At 42.0% G+C, this 21,771-nt stretch overlaps 1 protein-coding gene across 8 annotated transcripts in view; it reads left to right on the forward strand.

The window, feature by feature from the left end:
• ITSN2 (intersectin 2) overlaps window positions 1-21,771 on the forward strand; it is a 128,074-nt gene that overhangs the window by 96,471 nt on the left and 9,832 nt on the right. For all 8 annotated transcript variants that reach the window (XM_077843920.1, XM_077843924.1, XM_077843927.1 and 5 more), the window contains 3 exons: window positions 15,951-16,072; window positions 19,047-19,153; window positions 19,985-20,168. In XM_077843920.1, coding sequence (XP_077700046.1) covers window positions 15,951-16,072; window positions 19,047-19,153; window positions 19,985-20,168 — 413 coding nt within the window. The remainder of the gene's footprint in view (window positions 1-15,950; window positions 16,073-19,046; window positions 19,154-19,984; window positions 20,169-21,771) is intronic.

Consider the following 21,771-nt stretch of genomic DNA (forward strand, 5'->3'; position numbering starts at 1 on the left):
TCTGATAACCAAATAGTTTACTTTCTGATGGTCTGCAGTATTAGGATACAATACTAACTTTTCTTTTTGTGCTTAAAACAACCAATCTAACTCCTGGTGACAAAGAATTGACAGGCATCAAGAAGACATAGAGTTTAAAAGTTTGTTCAGCAATTGCTTACATTTCCAAAAACAAAATCATGAATCTGAGGCTTCATGGTGGGAGCATATTACCTGGTACCTAGTTTGTGTGCCATAATAGTTGCCAAGTGGATAAACTGCTACTCTCTCACAAAATAAGATCTCCAGTAATTTTCTCATGCCCTGACAAAGCTTCTGTTCTATAGGCAGCTTTCAGGGGTGCCTAGGGGGCTCAGTCAGTTGAGTGTCTGACTCTTGATTTCAGCTCAGGTCACAATCTCAGGGTTGTGGGATGCCGTGTGGGGCCCTGTGCTCAGCATCGAGTCTGCTTGTCCCTCTCGCTCCCTCTGCTCCCCCCACTCCCCCCACACACACTCATGCATACTCTCTCCCTCTCTCTCAAATAAATAAATCCCCTTTTTTTCTAAAGGCAGCCTTCAGAAAATGCACACAGTTTAGTCATCTGGATTTACTGTTGAAAATTGTCTTTTCACTGAGCTTCGAACAGTGAGACTGAAAAAACCATTATGTGATACTCTGGCTGCTAACTCGGGCACAGAGCATAGCGTTGTTCAGCGGCGTTGCTCTTCTCACAGTGGGCAAGCACTTTTCTGGGACTTTATGACGTAATCCCAACAAGCTCTCTTTGTACTGGTCATCACAAACCATCTTTTGTCCTTCACCTTTTGGAGTCTTCCAGAGCTCCCCCCATCCTTTCTTAGGGGTCTCTCTTTTGCTTCTTGCTCTTGTGCACGCTGTAATGTGCAGCCGCCTCCCAGCTCTGGGGGACACAGTTTACATAGCTGCCATTCACTGTGTGTAACTTGGCCATCAGTTTCTGCATCCTCACGCCAGCTGGGGAGGGGGTAGTCTTGTGGTCCTGGGGACTTTGACCTGGTCGTAGTCATGATCTCTTGTTTGTCTTGCATTCTGCTGAAGGAACTTACCAGAAAGTTTTCACCATTCTCTCTGGCCGTCTGTAGTTCACATCGAGGTACCATCTCCCTGCAGTTCAGAGCTTATCTTCATATCACATTCTGTAAATACTCATTGAAGACCTACTATGTGTCAGATACTAGGAATATGGCAGATTATAAAATAGGCAAAAATCCCTCCTCACTTGGAGCTGACATTTAAGTAGGGCAAGACAGAAGACAAACAAAATGAATAAATATGTCATGTCCTGGAAAAGTAAAACAGGTTAGGGAAAGGGAGTGATGGGTTGGTGGGGGAGGGTGGATCCAGGCAGATTTCAGTTTTATTTTCTTTTCTAAAGATTTTATGTATTTATTCATGAGAGAGAGAAGCAGGCTCCCCTCAAGGAGCCCAACTCAATCCCAGGCCCTGGGATCATGAACTGAGCCAAAGGCAGACACTCAACTACTGAACCACCCAGGTGCCCCCAGATTTCAGTTTTAAATGCGGTTCTCAGATAAAGCCTCTCTGAAATGGTGACATGTGAGCAAAGACTTGAAGGATGTGAGGGATGTCTGGAGGGAGCCATGTAAATATCTGGAAGATTATTCTAGGCAGAGGGAAGAGTACATGCCAGGGGCTCAATCAAGAGCATGACTGTAATGCTTGAGGAACAGGATGGAGGCCAGGGTGGCTGGAACGGAGGGAGAAGCAAGAGGAAGAAGTGAGTACAGGGTTAACTGGAGAAATGGGGGAGATTGTTTAGATTCTTGGAGGCTGTTTGTAAGAACTTTGGCTTTTGCTGAGAGTGACAAGAACCCATCAAAGGGCTTTAATCAAAGGAAGGATATGATCTGATGTGCTTTAGCAGGATAGCTCTAGCTTGCTAGATTAAACCAGGGGTCAGTTTGGGGGAAGGGCTCAGAAGCAAGCAGACACATTAGGAGGGTGGTTCAGTAATCCACGTGAACAATGACAATGACATGATCAGCATGATCCAAGTGGACGTAGTGAGAAGTGGTCAGATTATGGGTATATTCTGAAGATAGAGCCAGTAGGTAGATTAAATGTGGAGTGTGAAAAAAAATAAATAAATAAAAAATAAATGTGGAGTGTGAGAAGAAGAGAAGTATCAAGGATATCTCTAAAGATCTTGGCCTGAGCAACCCGAAAGATGGAATTGGCATTAAATGAAGGCACACAGGGGCAGCCCTAGTGGCTCAGTGGTTTAGCGCCACCTTCAGTCCAGGGCGTGGTCCTGGAGACCCGGGATCGAGTCCCATGTCGGGCTCCCTGCATGAAGCCTGCTTCTCCCTCTGCCTGTGTCTCTACCTCTCTCTCTTTCTCTGTGTCTGTCATGAGTAGATAAATAAAATCTTGAAAGAAAAGGGAGAAGAAAGAAAAGAAAAGAAAAAAGAGAAAGAAAGAAAGAAAGAAAGAAAGAAAGAAAGAAAGAAAGAAAGAAAGAAAGAAAGAAAAAGAAAGAAAGAAAGAAAGAGAAAGAAAAGAAAGAAAGAAAGAAAGAAAGAAAGAAAGAAAGAAAGAAAGAAAGAAGAAAGAAAGAAGAAAAGAAAAGCACACGGTGATGGAGGAAGGGCAGAGAAGATGAATAGGAGTTTGGTTTTGGGTATTACCGTCACTTACCTTTAAGATCGATAAGTGGAAATACTGGGTAGGCAGTAAAACATGGGGAGGTCCAGAGGATATATTCAGGCTGGATTACATGTTTGGGAGTGTGTCAGTGCATAGATGATACTTAAAGCCACGAGACTCAGTGGGACCACCAAGGCTGTATGTGGAGAAGAGTTCGAAGGGTGAGCCTTTGTGTTCCAACATTAAGTCTGTGTGTTGGGGAGGAGCTAGGAATGGAGAGGAGGTGACTGGCCAATGAGGTAGGAGGATATGAGGCGAGCTGGTGACCTAGAAGCCAAGTAAAGACAGATTTTAAAGATGAGGGAGTGATCCACTGTCACAAATGCTAGTGATTGGTCAAGCAAATTGACGTACCTTGTGCTAAAGGAGGGAGCTACATGGAGCTTTTAAGAACCTCTCCTTTAAACTACAACATTTGAGGGGCATCTGGGTGGCTCAGACACTCAACAGTGTCTGCCTTTGGCTCAGGTTGTGATCCCTAGTTCTTGGGATCCCTGCAAGGAGCCTGCCTCTCCCTCTGCCTATGTTTCTGCCTCTCTGTGTCTCTCATGAATAAATAAGTAAAAATCTTTAAAAAATAGTAAACTACAACATTTGAAAATAATTGTAATGTTTAATTTTCCAGCTATAACATTCGGGAAATGTTTTTACACAAACTCTAGTATTTGTTGAAATTAATTCTGTGGATATTCCTTTGCATGTGTGTTCATTATAGTAAGCCTGTTAATAGTATTCAAATCTGTCATGTTTACTAATTTTCATTGAGAGAGATTACAATCCACTACTTTGATTATAGATTTTTCAGATCTTTTTTCTTTCTTTCTTTTATCCACCTTCCCTCCCTTGCTTGCTTTTTTTCTTTCTCTTTTCCATTGGTTATTTTATCAGTTAATTTTACATTTCAAAGCTATCCTGTTAGTTGCAAATGAAATCAGAATCATTATATCATCCTAAATATTTATAATGCTTACACAGATCCATAAGAGCCTATTTTGTCTCTTGCTAATAAAACCTCCCTAGCTGCTTTTTAATATTTTATGAATGTATAGCTTTTTCCAAACCTTTTTCTAACATTTTTGTAACATGATGTTAGATGTCATTGTAAACAGCATCTAGCTGACTTTTTTTAAATTTTGATTCCAGTATAATTAACATGCAGTGTTGTATGAGTTTCAGGTGTACAATATAGTGATTCAATACTTCATGCAACAGCTGGTGCTCATCACAATAAGGATACTCTTAATCCCCATCACCTATTTCTCTCATTCCCACCTACCTCCTCTCTGGTAACCTGCAGTTCTCTATATTTAAGAGTTTTATATTTATATTTAAGAGATTTTTTTGTCTCTTTATTTCTTAATTCCATATATGAGTGAATCATACAGTATTTATCTTTCTCTAACTGACTTATTTCATTTACCATTATACTCTCCAGTTCCATCCATGTTGTTGCAAATGGAAAGATTTCATTCATTTTTATGCCATTTTTATTTGAGATCTATATATATCATTTGATATATTATATATATATATATCACACATCATCTTTATCCATTGCATAATATGGTTATTGTAAATAGTGCTGCAATACACATAGGGGTGCTCTTGTCCTTTTGAATTAGTGTTTTCGTATTCTTTGGGTAAATACCCAGTAGTGGAATTACTGAACTGTTTAGTAATGCTCTTTTTAATTTTTTGGGAAACTTCTATACTGTTTTCCACAGTGACTATACCAGTTTGCATTTCCACTAACAGTGTAGAAGTGTTCCTTTTTCTCCACTTCCTTGCCAACACTTGTTTTTTATGTTTTTTATTTCAGTCGTTCTGAATGTTGTGAGGTGATAGGTCATTGTAGTTTTGATTTGCATTTCCCTGATGATGAGTGATATTGAGCATCTTTTTGTATGTCTGTTGGCCATCTGGATATCTTCTTTGGAGAAATGTCTATTCATGTCTCCTGCTCATTTTTAATTAGGTTACTTGGGGCTTTTTAGTGTTGAGTTGTATAAGTTCTTTATATATTTTGGATACTAAACCCTTTATCAGATATATCATTTGCAAATATTCTTCTCCCATTCATTAGGTTTTCTTTTTGTTTTGTTGTTTGTTTCTGTTTCTACGCAGAAGCTTTTTATTTTGGTGTAGTCTCAATAGTTTATTCTTGCTTTTGTTTTCCTTGCCTCAGGAGACATACCTAGAAACAACTTGTGTGGGGCACCTGGGTGGCTCAGTCAGTTAAGTGTCTGACTCTTGATTGTAGCTCAGGTCATGATCTCAGGAGTCATGAGACCAAGCCCTGCATCAGGCTTCATGCTCAGCATGGGTCTACTTAAGATTCTCTCTCTCCTTCTCTCTCTGCCCCTCACCCTGCTCAAACTCAGGCTCTCTCTCTCTCTCTCTCTCTCTCAAATAAATAAAATCTTTAAAAAAAAAGAAGAAAAGAAAAAACTTGCTATGGACAATGTTGTCAGAGAAATTACTGCCTGTGCTCTCCTGTAGGATTTTTATGGACTCAAGTCTTATATTTAGGTCTCCAATCCATTTTGAGTTTATTTTTGTATATGATGTAAGAAAGTGGTCCAGTTTCATTCTTTCACATGTAGCTATCCAGTTTTCCCAACATCATTTATTGAAGAGACTATCTTTTCACACTGCATACTCTTGCCTCCTTTGTCAAAGATTAATTGACCATTTAATTATGGGTTTATTTCTGGGCTCTCTATTCTGTTCCATTGATCAGTGTGTATGTTTCTGTGTCAGTACCATACTGTTTAGTTACTACAGATCTATACTTTATCTTGAAATCTAGGATTGTGAAACCTCCAGTTTTGTTCTTTTTCAAGATTGCTTTGGCTGCTTGTGGTCTTTTGTGATTCCATATAAATTTTAGGATTATTCTAGTTCTGTGAAAAAAAAAATGCTGTTTGCTTTTTGATAAGGATTGTATTAAATCTGTGGATTGCTTTGGGTAGTATAGACATTTTAACAATATTTGTTCTCCTAATCCATGAACATGGAATATATTTCCATTTGTTTGTGTCATCTTCTATTTCTTTCATCAGTGTTTTATAGTTTTAAGAGTACAGGTCTGAAGTGTACTTCTCATTGGTGAAGTTTATTCCTATGTGCTCTCGTGTTGGGTGCACAAATATTTATAATTGTTATATATTCTTGTTGGGTCATTCCCTTTAAGATTATGTGGTGTCCCTTTTTGTCTCTTGTTACAGTCTTTGTTTTAAAATCTATTTTGTCCAATATCAGTATTACTCCTGGGTTTCTTACCATTTCCATTTGCATGATACTTTTCCATCCCTTCACTTTTAATATGCATGGTCTTTAGATCTAAAGTGAGTCTGTTGTAAGCAACATATAGATGGGTCTTGCTTTACTATTCATTATGTCATCCTATATCTTTTGATTGGAGCATTTAGTCCATTTACATTCAAAGTAATTATTAATAAGTACGTATTGCCTTTTTTTTTTTTTTTTTTTTACCTTTTTGTGGTTGTTTTGTAACTTTCCTCTGTTTCTTTCTTCTCTTATTCTCTTCTCTCACAGTCTGCTGGCTTTCTATACTTGGGTTCCTTTTTATTTATTTTCTGCATATCTATTACCAGTTTTTGGGTTTTGGTTACCAGAAGGCTTGTATATAACATCTTATACATATAGCAGTCTATATGAAGTTAACGGTCACTTAAGTTTTTGAACTCATTCTAAAAGCACTAAATTTTTAACCCTTCTCCCCTCATGTTTTAGGTATTGGTGTCATACTTTACATCTTTTTTATTTTGTGAATCCCTTGACTGAGTTTTATTTTTATAGATATACTTAATTTTACTGCTTTTGTGCTTCCTACTTTTCTTAATCCTGCTTATGGTCTTTCCTTTCCATTCAGAGAGTCTCCTTTAACATTTCTTTTCAGGCCGGTTTAATGGTCACAAATTCCTTTAACACATTTTTCTGGGAAATTCTTTATTTCTCATTCTATTCTGAATGATAGCCTTGCTGGATAGAGTATTCTTGGCTGCAGATTTTTTTCTTTCAGCCTTTTGAATATATCATACCACTCTTTTCTGGCCTGCAAAGTTTCTGCTGAAGAATCAGCTTATAGCCTTATGGGGTTTCCCTTATATGTAAGTGTTTTCTTTTCCCTTACTGCTTTTTAAATTCTCTCTTTAAAAATAAAAAAAAAAGATTTTGTTTATTTGACAGAAAGAGCATGTGCACAAGTAGGCATAGCATGAAGCAGAGGGAAAGTGAGAGGGAGAAGCAGGCTCCCTGGTGAGCAGAGAGCCCAACATGGGGCTCAATTCCAGGACCCTGGGATCATGACCTGAGCAAAAGGCCAATAGTAACCAATCAAGCCACCCAGGTGCCTCTAAAATTCTCTCTTTATTACTGCTTTTTACCCCTGTAATTGCTATGTGCCTTGTGGACTTCCTTGGGTTGATTGTTGGAGGTTCTCTGTTCCTCTTGGATCTGGATATCTGTTTCCTTTCCCAAATTAAGGAAATTTTCAGCTATTATTTCTTCAAATGAATGTTCTGCCTCCTTTTCTCTCTTTTTTCCCTCCGGGATCCCTATAATGTGAATGTTACCACACTTGATGGTGTTGCTGAGTTCCCTTAATCTATTCTCATTTTTTATTATTTTTTTCTTCTATTCACCTAGAGTGCTTTGCATTACTCTGTCCTCCAGGTCACTGATCCATTCATCTGCTTTCTTTAGTCTATTCTTTATTCCCTCTAGTTCCCTCTGAAATTAAAAATATTCAATTATTCTTCATCTCTCACTGGTTGTGTGTGTGTGTGTGTGTTTTCTATCTCTGTTGAGAGCCTTATTAAGGTCCCTGACTCAAGTCCATTGGGTCTCTTTATGACCATTACTTTAAATTCTATCAGGCATATTACCTATCTCTGTTTCATTTAACTCTTGCTGTGATTTTGTCCTGTTCTTTCATTTGGGACATATTCCTCTGTCTCCTTGTTTTGTCTAACTCTCTGTGTCTGTTTCTACATGTTAAGAAAGTTAACTGTGTCTCCTGCTCTTGAAAGTAGTGGCATTATGAAGAACAGATCCTGTAGTGCTCTGCAGTGTAATGTCTCAGGTTCACCGGAACCTACTGTTGTAGCTGAGCTGCATTTCCCTTCAGTCCTGGTGTCTATTGTGGCTCTCTCTGCCCGTTGCGGGCAGGGTTTAGTCCCTGTATTGTTAGTAGGCCAATCTGGGGCCATCTTGGGCTTAAGTCAGACCAGTCATTGACCAGAGTTGCTGTAGCACTGAACTGTAGGGCACTGTCCCTGTGTTGTCCCCTGAGAAGCTTTCATTGGTGGGCAGAGCCATGTCAGACCAGATATCTGCCCCAGCTCGCTGCTGTCCAGCCAAGTTAGAGGGCTGGGTCCACAGGAGAACACAGGGGCAGGGTACTGGTGTTAGCAAGCTAGATGGAGAATGTTTGCAATGCACTGATTTCCACTGTGTTCATGTATTTAGGCTGGGGGTCAGGGAAGAGAACTGGTCCCACCAGCTCCCTTGCTCTAGGAGAAGTCTCCCAAATATCCCTGTCCTCCAACATATGTTCTGAGGTTAGTAAATAAATCTCCTTCTTGTAGATCCCAGGCATTTTTCAAACTGCCACTTCTGTGCTGTTTCTTAGTTAGCCTGTTATGCTGTCTCTTTAAGGGCAGGGCCTCAGTTTCCTAGCACCCTCTGGCTCTGCCACAACTGTGCCCACTGAATTTTAAAGTTCCAGGTATTAGGCCCCACTGATTGTAAGAACTTTCAAAGTTAATCCCCTCTGGCTCTTAAAGCCAAATGTTATGGGAATTTGTTCTCCTGGTGAGAGGCCCCTGTGCCTTGGGTGCCTGGTATAGAGTTTGTTTCTCTCCCTTCTCTATGTCCAGGGTATCCCTACCTCCTAAGGACAGTCCTACAAGTCACTTTGGCTCCCAACTGAGTCTCTGCCCTTCCTACCCTTTCAGTATGGCCTCTTCTCTGCACTTAGCTATGCAGAGTCTGTCCTGCCAGTCTTCCTGTCATTTCCTGGGTTATTTACACTGATGTTGGTGTTATCTAGTTGTATCTATGGGATGAGGTGAGCCTAGGATCCTCCTACTCTTCCACCTTCCCCCAGCATCTAGCTGAATGTTAAAATACAATCCAGAGTCGTCTTATAACTGACAGATTTAAGTAATTTACATCTATTGGAACAATGGAATACTGCTGTTTCTATCCATCTTATTATATATTTTCTATTTACCAGGCTTTTTTTTTTTTTAAGATTTTATCAATTTATTCATGAGAGACACAGAGAGAGGCAGAGAGAGAAGCAGGCTCCATGCAGGGAGCCCAATGTGGGACTGGATCCCGGGACTCTAGGATCATGCCCTGGGCTGAGGGCAGATGCTCAACTGCTGAGCCACCCAGGCGTCCCATACCATGTATTTTTTTTTTCTTCTTGTTGTTCTGCCTATACAGTACTTCTGCTGCTTTGATCAAATTTACTTCCTTTATTTCCCTTTACTGGTTTGAAAGTTATGTTTTCTGTTTCTATTCTTTGAGTAGTTACCTTTTCATTTCTAACATATGTGTTTGCCTCCACAGTCTAAATTTGATGTTTATCTTACTTACTTCTTCTGATCAATGCAGGTGGATGCTTTATTTCTAATGAGTCTCCTCCTGCCTCTCATGTTACTGCTTCTTTGTATTAAAAAAAAAAGAAAGTTCAGGTAAATTTAAAATCCCTCTTAACTTATACCCATCATCATTATTGTTATTTTATTCATCAGTAATTGATTTTTCACATATTTACTAGTATTTTTGTTTATCCTTCCTTCCCTCCTTCCCTTTCTCTCTCTTCATTCCTCTTTCCTACCTTCCTTCTCTTTCTTCACCACTCCTTACATCTCATTTTTCCTTCTTACTCAATTTCCATCTTCCCAAAATACACCTCTTAATAGTTCCATTAGTCAGCCTATTAGTGGTAAATGTTCTCAAACTTTGCCTGAAAATGTTTCTATTTCTCCCTCATCCATTAATTGTATATAATTAGAATTCTGATTTGACAGTTATTTTTGCTCTATACCCATCATTGTGTTGAGATGTGTGCAGCCAGTGTGATTCCTGTTCCTATGTTGTAGTTTTGCCTTTTCTTTCTTACTGTCTTAATCATTTTTTTTTCTCCTTGGTGTTTTGCAGTTTAGGTATTGGATTCGTATTTATTTTTTCCCTAATCTGGAATCATTATTCCTTTTGAATATATGGAGGTATATCTTTCATCAATTCCAGAAAATTCTCAACCATTATAATCTCAATATTACTTCTTCCCATTTTTTTCTGTTCTCCCTTCCTGGCCTCCCATTGAGATGTATGTTGGACCCTGTCATTCTGTCCTCTGTGTCCCTTAACTTCCATTTTATGTTTTCCATCTTTTTATCTTTCTGGGATGCATTCTTAATTTCTTTATATCTGTCTTCAGATTTACTAATCCTTTCCTCATATGTGTTTGATGTGCTATTTAATTTATTAGTTCCCTGATAATATTTGCCATTTTTATTAGTTTCTTTTTCGAGTCTGCCCATTCTTTTTTATAGACTCTATGGTTTCAAACCCCTCATGTATGTCTTGTGTTATTTTAAATATACATATTTTACCTTTTTTTTTCTTTTTCTTTTTTTTTTTTTTAGATTTTGTTCTCTTTATGTTCTTGGGGTTCTTTTTTTTTTAAGATTTTAAGTAATGTCTACACCCAACATGGAGCTTGAAATCACAACCTCGAGATCAAGAGTTGCACACTGGGGCCACCTGGGTGACTTAGTCATTTAAGCCTTTGCCTTCTTTGGCTCAGGTCATGATCTCAGGGTCCTCAGATCAAACCCTGCTTCAGGCTCCCTGCTCAATGGGAGTCTGCTTCTCCCTCTCCTTCTTGCTGCTTCCCCTGCTTGTGTTCACGCTTACACTCTCTGTCTCTGTCTTTCTGTCAAATAACTAAAAAATCTTTTTTAAGATTTTATTTATTTATTAGAGAGAGAGAGAGAGAGAGAGAGAGGCAAAGACACAGAGGGAGAAGCAGGCTCCACGCAGGGAGCCCGACGTGGGACTCGATCCCGGGTCCCCAGGATCATGCCCTGGGCCAAAGGTGGCGCCAAAACGCTAAGCCACCAGGGCTGCCCAATAAATAAAATCTTTAAAAAATAGAAGAATTCCAATTTATACTGACTGAGCCAGCCAGGCACCCCTCTTAAGATTCTTTCTAATCATTGTCTTTTTATTTTTGGTGGAGCATTCCTTATTTTTTGTAATTTTTTACTTTGAGCTCATCTTTAGTGAGACTTGGTTTTTCTGGAAATCCTGTGGAACTGAGGTTGTGAAAGAGACCATCTGGACAGTTGTACATTTTTTTTGACCAAGCACCCTGAGAGTATCACCAGCCAGGGACCAGTTTTCTGTTAATTTATCAGTTTGGGAATTCTTGAACTCCAAATTTATATGCAATGCAAACCCAGAAAATTCTTTTCTTTACCCACCAGAGATGTAAAAGCTCTCCTATCTTCTCACTTTTCTGGCATAAGGATTGTTTTCCCAGTTTGCCCTGTAATCTCCTTCCAGGGCCTCCTGTCATTGGCCAAACCTGGGCAGAAGCCAACTAAAATGGGCGCTTATACAGGCAGCCTATGGGATTGGCCTCCCTGCAGTACAGAGCAGAGGAAAGGTGAGAAACAGGTCTGGAGACCAACCCAATAGTCTGCCATTTTGCAAATATTTCCTGACCTCTGTGGTGAAAACACTGTGTTAAATTTGATATTCAAGAACTATGGGAGACACAGTCCCTGACCTCCAGTGGGAGAGACAGACATACTGACTATATACAGATGAACTACAATGCAGGTTACATCGTGTGAAATGTTAAATACTGATGCAAACTATCCTGGAAGCACAAAAAAGAGGCAGTCTGGGGTAAGTGGGACCAGGATGGGGAAGTTTCCCCAGAGTCAGGTCACATGAGCTGTACCTGGAAGAGTTAATAAGATGGCTCTATGTGGAGAAGAGGGCCCCAGGCAGTGCATACAGTGCGTATGGTGCACCATGAGGACTGAGCCTGGACCAGGGTGGCTAACAGGCAGGCTACATGGTCAATTGTAGGTCATGGGTGGATAATGGAGACTGGAGCCCTGTGCTACTGAGCTAGGACTTTATTCTGCAAATAGCAGAAACCACTAAAACATTCTGTTAGGGAAGAACATAATAAAAAATGTAGCAGCTGACTTAAGCTGTTCAGTAGATATATAATGTAAGTCACAAATGCAGCCCATATGTGATTTAAAGTTTTCCAAAAGCCACATTTTAAAAAGTAAAACATGAAATTAATTTGAATAATTTTTTTTGCTCAGCTCAGTATTATCCAAAATATTACTATTTTAATAGGTAATCGACGTAAGAATTATTAACACCTTATTTTACATTCGGGGTTTTTTTTTGTACTAGGTTTTTTTTTTTTTAATTTTATTCATTTATTCATAGAGACACACACAGAGAGAGAGGCAGAGACACAGGCAGAGGGAGAAGTAGGCTCCATGCAGGGAGCCCAATGAGGGACCCGATCCCGGGGCTCCAGGATCACGCCCTGGGCTGGAGGCAGTGCTAAACCCGCTGAGCCACCAGGGCTGCCCTGTACTAGGTCTTTGAAATCTGGTGTGTATTTTACACTTAGAGCACTTTTCTGTTTGGACTGGCCACACTTCAAATGCTCAGTAGCAGGGACCCCTGGGTGGCTCAGCGGTTGAGCGCCGCCTTCAGCCCAGGGCCTGATCCTGGAGACCCGAGATCGAGTCCCACGTCGGGCTCCCTGCGAGGAGCCTGGTTCTCCCTCTGCCTGTGTCTCTGCTGCTCTCTCTTTCTCTCTCTCTCTCTCTGTCTCATGAATAAAAAATACTCAGTAGCCACGTGTTGCTAATGGCCAGCATGTGAGACAGTGTGGGTGGAGAGGATGGCAGGGAGTCAAAAGGAGAAGGTCGGTTAAAGATGCTGGCTTCAGGAAGAAACAGGACCCCCTCATCCCCATACACAGGAAGGAAGTACAGGGCTGAGTGAGCAGGGAAATGAAGGGCTGCCACGCCTCTGTTTCTTTTCCCTGACATCAGAGGTAAGACCCTTGAAAGTGAGGGTTAGGGTCAAGTTAAGAACTTGAAGAGAATAAAAGCTTAAGAGCCATTGTAATGAAATGCAAAGGGATTATTAGAAGTAGAGTATAACAGTCCTCACATTCACTCTGATAAACCTAGTGTCCTGTATGTTGTAGCCTTAGAAATGATTAAGTAGGGGCGCCTGGGTGGCACAGTTGGTTGAGCATCTGACTCTTGGTATCAGCTCAGGTCATGATCTCAGGATTGTGAAATCGAGCCTCATAGCAGGCCCCACACTCAGCACAGAGTCTGCTTGGGTTTCTCTCTCCCTCTCCCTCTGTCCTTCCCCACCCTCTAAAATAAATAAAATATTTTTAAAAGAAATGATAAAATATCTAAGACTTTTCCTATTATTCTAAGATACAGAACAGATAGGCCAATGCTTGTGGGCTTTACTGTAAATAATTGTTTCCCAAAGTGTGATACACATACCCCCATGGTACACAACGTAATAGCACACAAAATAGTATGGAGGACTAGGAGGACTTGTTGGGGTTTATTTGTTTAAAGATTTTATTTGAGAGAGAGAGCAAGCACAGAGGGAGAAGGAGAGACTCCCTGCTGAGCAGAGAGCCCAATGGCAGACACTTAACCAACTGAGCCACCCAGGTGCCCCTTTTGTTTGTTTTTTTGAGTAGGCCCCATGCCCAATGTGAAGCCCAGTGCAGTGCTTGAATTCATGACCCTGAGATCTAGTCAGATGCTTCCCCAACTGAGCCACCCAGGCGCGCCCCATAGGATAACTTGTTTTATTCTAATGGTTGTGTATTTATGTTTGTATTAGGAGAGACATAATCAGTACATAAAATCTGTGATTTCCTACATACTTAACTCACACCTGAGTAAATGTATAGAAGTATTATGTAAAAGTAGAGGAAGAATGTGACTGTGGCAGAATGTGAATGTCAGATTTGTAAAACATGAGTGTGAGAGGCAGGGTAACCTTAGAAACTGTTCTGATAGCTTCCATTAGACTCCACTGGTACCTCTGATCCGTGACCCTGGGTCACACCATGACCAACACCTCACCCCCAGCCCCCTTGTTTCACACAGCCTGGTCAGACAGGCATCTGTATCACCTTTACAGGGTCAGAACACCCTTGGTCTTCCTGGAGTTCTCCCCAGCAGAGCAGAAGACCATACGGTCCTCAGAGAAGTGTGATAATTTTGAACATGACAGTGGCACCATGGCGACTTCTTGAAAGCACCAAAACGAAACCTGCCTTATTCTATTTTTGTTTTACCGTGAGGATAATTTTTTTAAAGAACTGTTGGCAACATGTACAGAAAATAGACCAGTTGTCTTCCTTAGAACTGTTAGCCCAAATCTATACAAAACCTATAAAAACTCAAAGGCAAGCAGAAAGAGAGACCCCCTTGAAACGCCCAGTCTGATGCCTGCGTTTTCTGCCTCTGTGGCTTTATGTGTTTCCAGTGCTGGATGATCACCTCCCCGTGGGGTGCCTCTGCATCTGTCCCCACATGCCCCATCGATGAGGCTGGGGCAGGGTTACACCTTCCCCCTCTGCCTTTCACAGTTACCTCCACCTCCAGGGTCATCCACCCTCCCTCGACTTTCTCTCCCTCAACTTCTAGCTTGCTGGCACCTTCCTGCTATTAATTTTTGTCTGAGGAAGGGCTGCCTGAGGTATTCCCCTATCACTGTGCATAAAGCAAGCCCTCGGCTACTTACCAAGCAATTCTGGAAATATGTCACTTCACAGTCTGATGTTCATTTCAGCTGCCACGTGCCTATAAATGGATCCAGAGTGAACGCAGTACCACTCACCCTGATATGAAGCTGCTAGGGACCTCCCTCAAGGTCTTCCACTGTCCCAGAACCAGTTCTTTGTTCTAGTGTGTTAAGGCAGAGGTCTTGTTGGGAACTGCTGGATCCTGGGAATGTCAGGTTTCCTAACCTTAACACTTCACTTTGAGAAATCTAGAGAAATGTTTCTCAAACTGCTTTTTAACAGTAAGAGCTATATTCTACATACCAAACTAAAAGTGTTCACAGAATAATACTTACCAGTACTGTGCGTGATAGTTTGTATTTATTTGTTTTTTAAGGCTAAGCCTGACCCACACTTTTAAAGATTTATTTATGGGATCCCTGGGTGGCGCAGCGGTTTGGTGCCTGCCTTTGGCCCAGGGCGTGATCCTGGAGACCCGGGATCGAATCCCACATCGGGCTCCCGGTGCATGGAGCCTGCTTCTCCCTCTGCCTGTGTCTCTGCCTCTCTCTCTCTCTCTCTGTGACTATCATAAATAAAAAAAAAATAAAAATAAAAAAAAATAAAGATTTATTTATTTGGGAGAGAGCACAGAGAGGGAGACAGACTCCCAAGCCGACTCTGTGCTGAGCATGGAGCCCAATGCAGGGCTTGATCTCATGACCCTGAGATCATGACATGAGCTGAAACCAAGAGTCAGAAACTCAACCAACTGAGCCACCCAGGTGCTCCCTAACCCACATTTTTAAAAACAAAATTGATATAAGGATCCATGGATGGCTCATGACCTGCAGTTTGGAAAACACTGGTCTCAAGCATTTGATTCATTTAATCATTTCAATATCTTTGAAAATGTCCTGAGGTGGTGAGAACTGCATAGATTCTTCACAAGTGCAATAGAGTCATGATCTCTCTGAGGCCATTTCTAAAAATCCTTCATTCTGGGGATGCCTGGGTGGCTCAGGGGTTGAGCATCTGCCTTCAGCTCAGGTCGTGATCCCAGGGTCCCTGCAGGGAGCCTGCTTCTCCCTCTGCCTGTGTTTCTGCCTCTCTCTGTGTCTCTCATGAATAAATAAATAAAGTATTTTTAAAAATAAGTAAAAGTCCTTCATTTTGTCATTTATTTGGAAAAGAAGTTAGGACCCCAGGGAGATGGTACAGCCGCTGCTAATCTGCTGCTTGGAGTGAGTGGCAGGTGGGCGCCGCTTTACAGAATAGGGCGCTCTTTGGAAAGCTGTGTGGCTTTTTCAGGGCATCATTTGTGGACGCAGCACATCTGCCGATAAATGTCTGTTTCCTACAAAGACTAAAATACTTTTTTGAAACTCTACCCTGTCCTACCCCGTAGGGTGCGCGGATCTCCAGAGCCTGGACACCATGCAGCCAGTGGAGAGGAAGAGGCAGGGCTACATTCACGAGCTGATTCAGACTGAAGAGCGGTACGTGGATGATCTTCAGCTCGTCGTGGAGGTGAGGCCTGGGCCTGCAGGGCTGTGCGCGTGGTCTGGGCTGTGGGAGGCTGCCTGAGGAACTGCAGTCACCTGCCTCCCCCGGAGTGGGTCATGCAGGGTGGAGAGAACGAGATGCCACCGCTGGATGTGGCAGGGGAAGGCCAAGGGTAGAGAGTCAGCAGGAAGGCGCTAAAGGAAACTGTCCACCTCACATTTCAGCCTCTGCTTACTGTGCTCTTCTGACACCTGAGATCTTCACAAACTTTGATATTTACAGAAGGATTGTGAGACAGTGAGACATTCATCTAACGTTTGTGTCAGTTTAGAAAACCGAATAGGACCACATTGTAAAACATTTCCCAGTTACAATATATTTACTGTTTTGGGCCAATTAATGTTGCCAGTCACCCCTAAGCCAATAACAGCTGCTAGAGTAGCACCTAGAAATGATTTGTGTGGAGTAAACAAAATAAGACTCTGTACTTTGTTACACTCTTGTTTCCATGGCCTTTAGTTCCCACAAAATGTGTCAAGGCCCTCAGATGAGAAGCCCAGTTAAATAAACAAGCCACCTGAAGAGAACATGTGTGCCCACACAGGCCCTGCAGATGCCACAGAGGCCCGGCCGTGACCTCACTACAGGCACGGAGTGGAGGCTGCATCCATGCAGCTGCCCCCCAGCAAGACCTGTCCCAATTCATTGTCCCCCTTGTGCAGGCTGGGATCTCCAGACCCAGCACACTTGTTCTGCCCACAGGTACACTCTGCTGCCCTTCTCAGTTGATAAGGCTGTGAGCTCCTGACAGCAGGGACGTGTGTCCTTTATCCCGCATCCCCAGAACTTCGTCTGGTCCTTTGCAGGCCTTCCCATCAGTACTGAAGGAATTATATGTGTTCATGCCTGCACTTCTCTGACCGGGAAGGATGCCCTAGAAGAAAAGCCCCTCTTATTATTAACCCCTCTGAGCATCAGCCCTGCCGCTGGTCGGATTACAGTCCTCCGAGATTGTATATAGCCGTGGAAGTGCATCTCTGGCCCTAGCACAGAGGGTGAACACAGGACGCATGCTTGCCCCACTCATACCAGTCACTTAACCACGTGGGCCTTCGTTATTCCCACTCTGCCCACCTGCCCTCACCTGAAGAGCAGGGAGTCCTGTCAGTGCAGGGGTTTAGGGTGGAAGCACCATTCACAGGCAGGCGTTCTCATCATCGTTCCCACAGAGGTCCCTAGAGGGCCCTGGGGACCCTGGGACTGGCTTCCTCCTCTGCCTACCTCACTGAGGCTGGTAAATGGAATGAATAGACAGAGTGATATGAATTCATCAATGGGTGAAAGAACAGACCACCAGAGGCTTTCCCTCGGCGAGCCCTCAGAGCAGATCCACCACCTTTCCGGGGCTTGCACCTGTAGGAGGATCCCAATGTCTGCAGCCTGATTTTGGAACTGTGGAAACTTTAGAGATGTCCGCTTCACAGCACTGTTGCCTGAATTCTTTGAATCCGTGTTCAGCACAACTCAGTAAATAAACACTAATTAATTGAAAATCTATCATGTACAGAAAGCACGGTGCTGGAGAACAGAGGTAGAAGACAAAGTTCCTGCCCACGAGGAGTTCGCGGTCCTGCAGAGACAGACAGACAGCTATAGTAGCAGGAGGCCGGGGCCGGGAGAGGGAGTCAGGAAGGAAGGACCCTCCCAGTTAGGCTTCAGCCAAGACCAGAAGGACGAGGATGAGTTTTCTGTGCCCGGAAGAGGAAAAGGAAGTGGAAGGGCAATGTGCCAGGGAGTTAGGGTCCTGCATGTGGTTCCATGTGGCTGGAGTGTCAGGTACTCGAGGGCCCGGCTGGTGAAGTTGGCAGGGAACAGATCAGATCACACAGACCTGGTGAACCTCAGCTAGGAGTCCGTGTCTTAGCACAGGGCCAGTGAGCGATTTTAACAGGCTGACCTGTCATGTGTATCTTGGAAAGATCCCACATGAGAAGAGTTGTCTCTAATAACCTCTCAGTTTCCTTAAGGCTCTTAAAGTCATTCCCTATGAATCCCAGTTGTTCAGTGGAAACTGAACACTCACTGGAGTTTTGGTTCTGGCTCCTCATTGTTCTAGGTTTGTGACCTTGAGCAGATCACTCTCTCAGCCTTTATTTCTTCATGAGTGCCCTGGGAATGATAACACATGATTCACTTTGACCTGCATGATCTGTGAAGTTTGTTCAGAACCCACCCACACCCGCGTGCACACCACACAGGCATGTGCAAATATATACACATCAGCTTTGCAAATCCTTCAGTGTTATGGAATACAGATGTAGGGCATCATTTCCCCTCCAGTCAGCCAGCCTCTGAAATCCACATCTGCTTGGGGAGTGTGTAAGTCATCACTTTTTCTGTTGCTAAGCTTCTCAGAGATTGCCTCAGGACTCTAGGGTGCCCAGCCCTTCAATTCTGCAGCTTTTATAGGGTGCATGTGCTTTATGTCCATGGTTTCATTTAACCTACCTCATCTCCTTAGAGATAAGTATGAGAATTTTGTCTTATTAAAGAGGTTACTAGACTTGATCTTTAAAATTAGCCCTAATGGGGGGCACCTGGCTGGCTCAGTGACTCTTAATCTCAGGGTCATGAGTTCAAGCCCCATGTTGGGAATGAAGCCTACTTTTAAAAAAAAAAAAAAAAAAAAAAAGCCCTAATAACACAAGTAGCAAACTGTAAGGAAATTTGCAATTTAAAATTTAGCAATCAACTGGGTGTTATATGGAAGTGATGAATCATTAAATCCTCCTCCTGAAACCAATATTTACTCTATATGTTAACTAACTAGAATTTAAATAAAAATTTAGGAGAAAAATTTAGCAATCATAAATAAGCTTATTCAAAAACATCATGATTGTATTAGTTTCAGGGTATGAAGATATACTGTTTACTTTAGACCACATAGGCTGTGTAGTCACATCTAAGCTAATTTATTTCTTTTGTGTCTTGAATTTAGGTTTTTCAGAAACGGATGGCAGAGTCAGGGTTTCTCAGTGAAGGAGAGATGGCCTTGATATTTGTAAACTGGAAAGAGCTCATCATGTCTAACACAAAGCTACTGAAGTGAGTTGTGAGCACCCCTTGCCACTGCAGTGGACACCCACAGACCCTAGGAGAGAGACTTTCTCTCTCCCTGCAGGGCTGTTTTGCAAAGGAACTCACAACTCTTTTCTGTTCCTTCAAGCTTTTTATTTTATTGTCATTTAATGAAATGCCCTGTAACTGTAAAATACATAACTATGGAAGTCAAGAAATATATAGCAAAGAAAATACTTTGACGAAACAAAGAAAAAAAGTAAATCATAAAATAAACAAAATTTCAAAATATACTTGTCTGTTCTGGGTAGAGTAGAAGAGAAGCTGCAGCCCGTGACCCAGACGTACTGGCTGGTCTGGCAGGCTCCTCAGGCTCCATGTGAAATTCCACTCCTTGGGGTGATCTCCTCACCACTGCTATGTCTCTGCGCCCCTTAGGGGACAGCAGCTCTCCTGGGGACAGTGCTCACCTCCACCTCCATACCTGACCTTTGTGGGCTCCTGCTCCCTTTCTCCCCCTACAGCATGTGGGAAATTCTTTTCTTGGTTCAGCTGGGAACAAGTTAGAATTTTCTAAAGGAACTTTGCTAAGAAACAAAGATGAACCCAAAACAATTCCAAAGACCTAGAAATACCCCAGAGTATGAATTTCATTTCTTACTCTTCTTTGCTAACATTTTACCTAGATTGGCTTGGCCAGTGGAGCATAGGCCCCAGCTGCCTCCTCCTCCTCCTCACTCTCCCCTCACAGTGCCAGGTTTTTAGGTGACTTGCTGGTTGTCCTTATTTTAGTTTCCCATGATATTCATCCTTTATATACCAACTACATCCATTGAAAACAGAGTGTGTCGGTTGCAGGGCCTTGCGGGTACGGAAGAAGACGGGAGGAGAGAAGATGCCTGTGCAGATGATTGGGGATATCCTGGCAGCTGAGCTGTCCCACATGCAGGCTTATATCCGGTTCTGTAGCTGTCAGCTCAATGGAGCAGCTCTGTTACAGCAGAAGACAGATGAAGATGCAGATTTCAAGGAATTTTTAAAGGTAACTCCATCCTGAGATCACAGGCAGGCCCACCCCGTTCCGAGCCTACAGGCGGAGATGTACAGCTGCATTGTCAGGAAGCTCAGGATGGGGAAGGGTACTCCACCAATTTCCAGAGGAAACACCAATATGGCAAAGAATTTTCTGAATATTTGTGTCACCTTCCATGTCAAATTGATTTTTTTTGGCTCTAGGACCATAATTTTGCCCGTCTATTAGTAGAGTATTATTTAAGCCTATTTACTTAAATCAGCTGCTTTATGCTCCAAAATATCCAGAATGTCACTTTATTAAATTTGTAGATGGTGTTTATTTTGTATCCATCTTATTCCAGGAAGAGTATAAAATAGCTTACTCAAATATATAAAAAGCAACAAGATAAAACGTTGTCAGTGGATGAATACAGTGAGACAAAAGGAAATGAGAGGTGATGTAGGACGCTACATAAAACGCATGTGTATGACCCTGTCCATGTGCTCCAGGGGCACCCCTATGTCCTCAAAGCTTCCAGAAACCAGTGAGAAGAGGACACAATCGGTTCTCTGATGCTGTGGTCATAAATTAAGAACAAACATTTGGTAAAGAGAAGTATCGATAAAACAACACTCAGAGACCACTATGTGTAACATAATGAATCAGCAACATCCTTCTAGAGATACAACAGTGAGCTTCGGATGGCTGCTGATTATAATAGAATGTCATGTTGTGATAACGCATTTCACTGATGTTGTTCAGGAGTAGAAACTATTACCACACATGTCAAAGTGGTGAGGGAAATGAAAGTCAAATCTGTTTTCTTGCTTTTTTACGTGTCTTCTTGTCTTTTTGGTTTCTGAAACACTACATATTGAGATCTGTATACAGCCACAGTGCCTTAAGGGAGAATGCAGATTTTTAATGTCATTATCAAAAAAGAATGGAAAAAAATAATTAAGCATAAAATATAACATGTTTAGATGGAGGATAAAAATTCTAACAGAAAGGGGTTCCTGGGTAGCTCAGTAGGTTGGGTCTCTGCCTTCAGCTCAGGTCATGATCTCAGGGTCCTGCAGTCAAGCCCCACATCAGGCTTCTTGCTCAGTGGGGAGTCTGTTTCTCCCTCTCCCTCTGCCCCTCCACCCAGTCCTGCTCTCTTTCTCTCACTCAAATAAATAAAATATTTTTTTAATTTGATGTTTACATTCTAAAGCATAAGACTTTTAAAATTTTCCAAATAGTAAAAACAATAGCAATGTAAATAGGTTATCAGTGTCATCACAACTGTAACAATAGTAAGAAATAAAAAATGTATAGTCTTATAATGAAAGGCATTGTGTCCATTACATTAAAACAAAATCTGGCAATAAGCCTTGTTGTAAATGTTACTTTTTAAAGTTTTTTTTGTTTGTTTGCTTTTTTAATTTGAGATAGAAAAAGAGTATGAGGAAGAGGAAGAGGGAGGAAGCAAATTCCTCTCTGAGCAGGGAGTCCTACCCAGGACTCTGGGATCCTGACCTGAGCTGAAGGGCATAAGCTGAAGGGCAGACACTTAACTGACAGACCCACCCAGGTGCTCCCTAAATGTTACTTTTTTTAAAGTCTCAGAAAATACAGAAATAAAAAG

Source organism: Canis aureus, chromosome 12 (genome assembly GCF_053574225.1).
Source record: "Canis aureus isolate CA01 chromosome 12, VMU_Caureus_v.1.0, whole genome shotgun sequence".
In the NCBI taxonomy this organism is placed as follows: domain Eukaryota; kingdom Metazoa; phylum Chordata; class Mammalia; order Carnivora; family Canidae; genus Canis; species Canis aureus.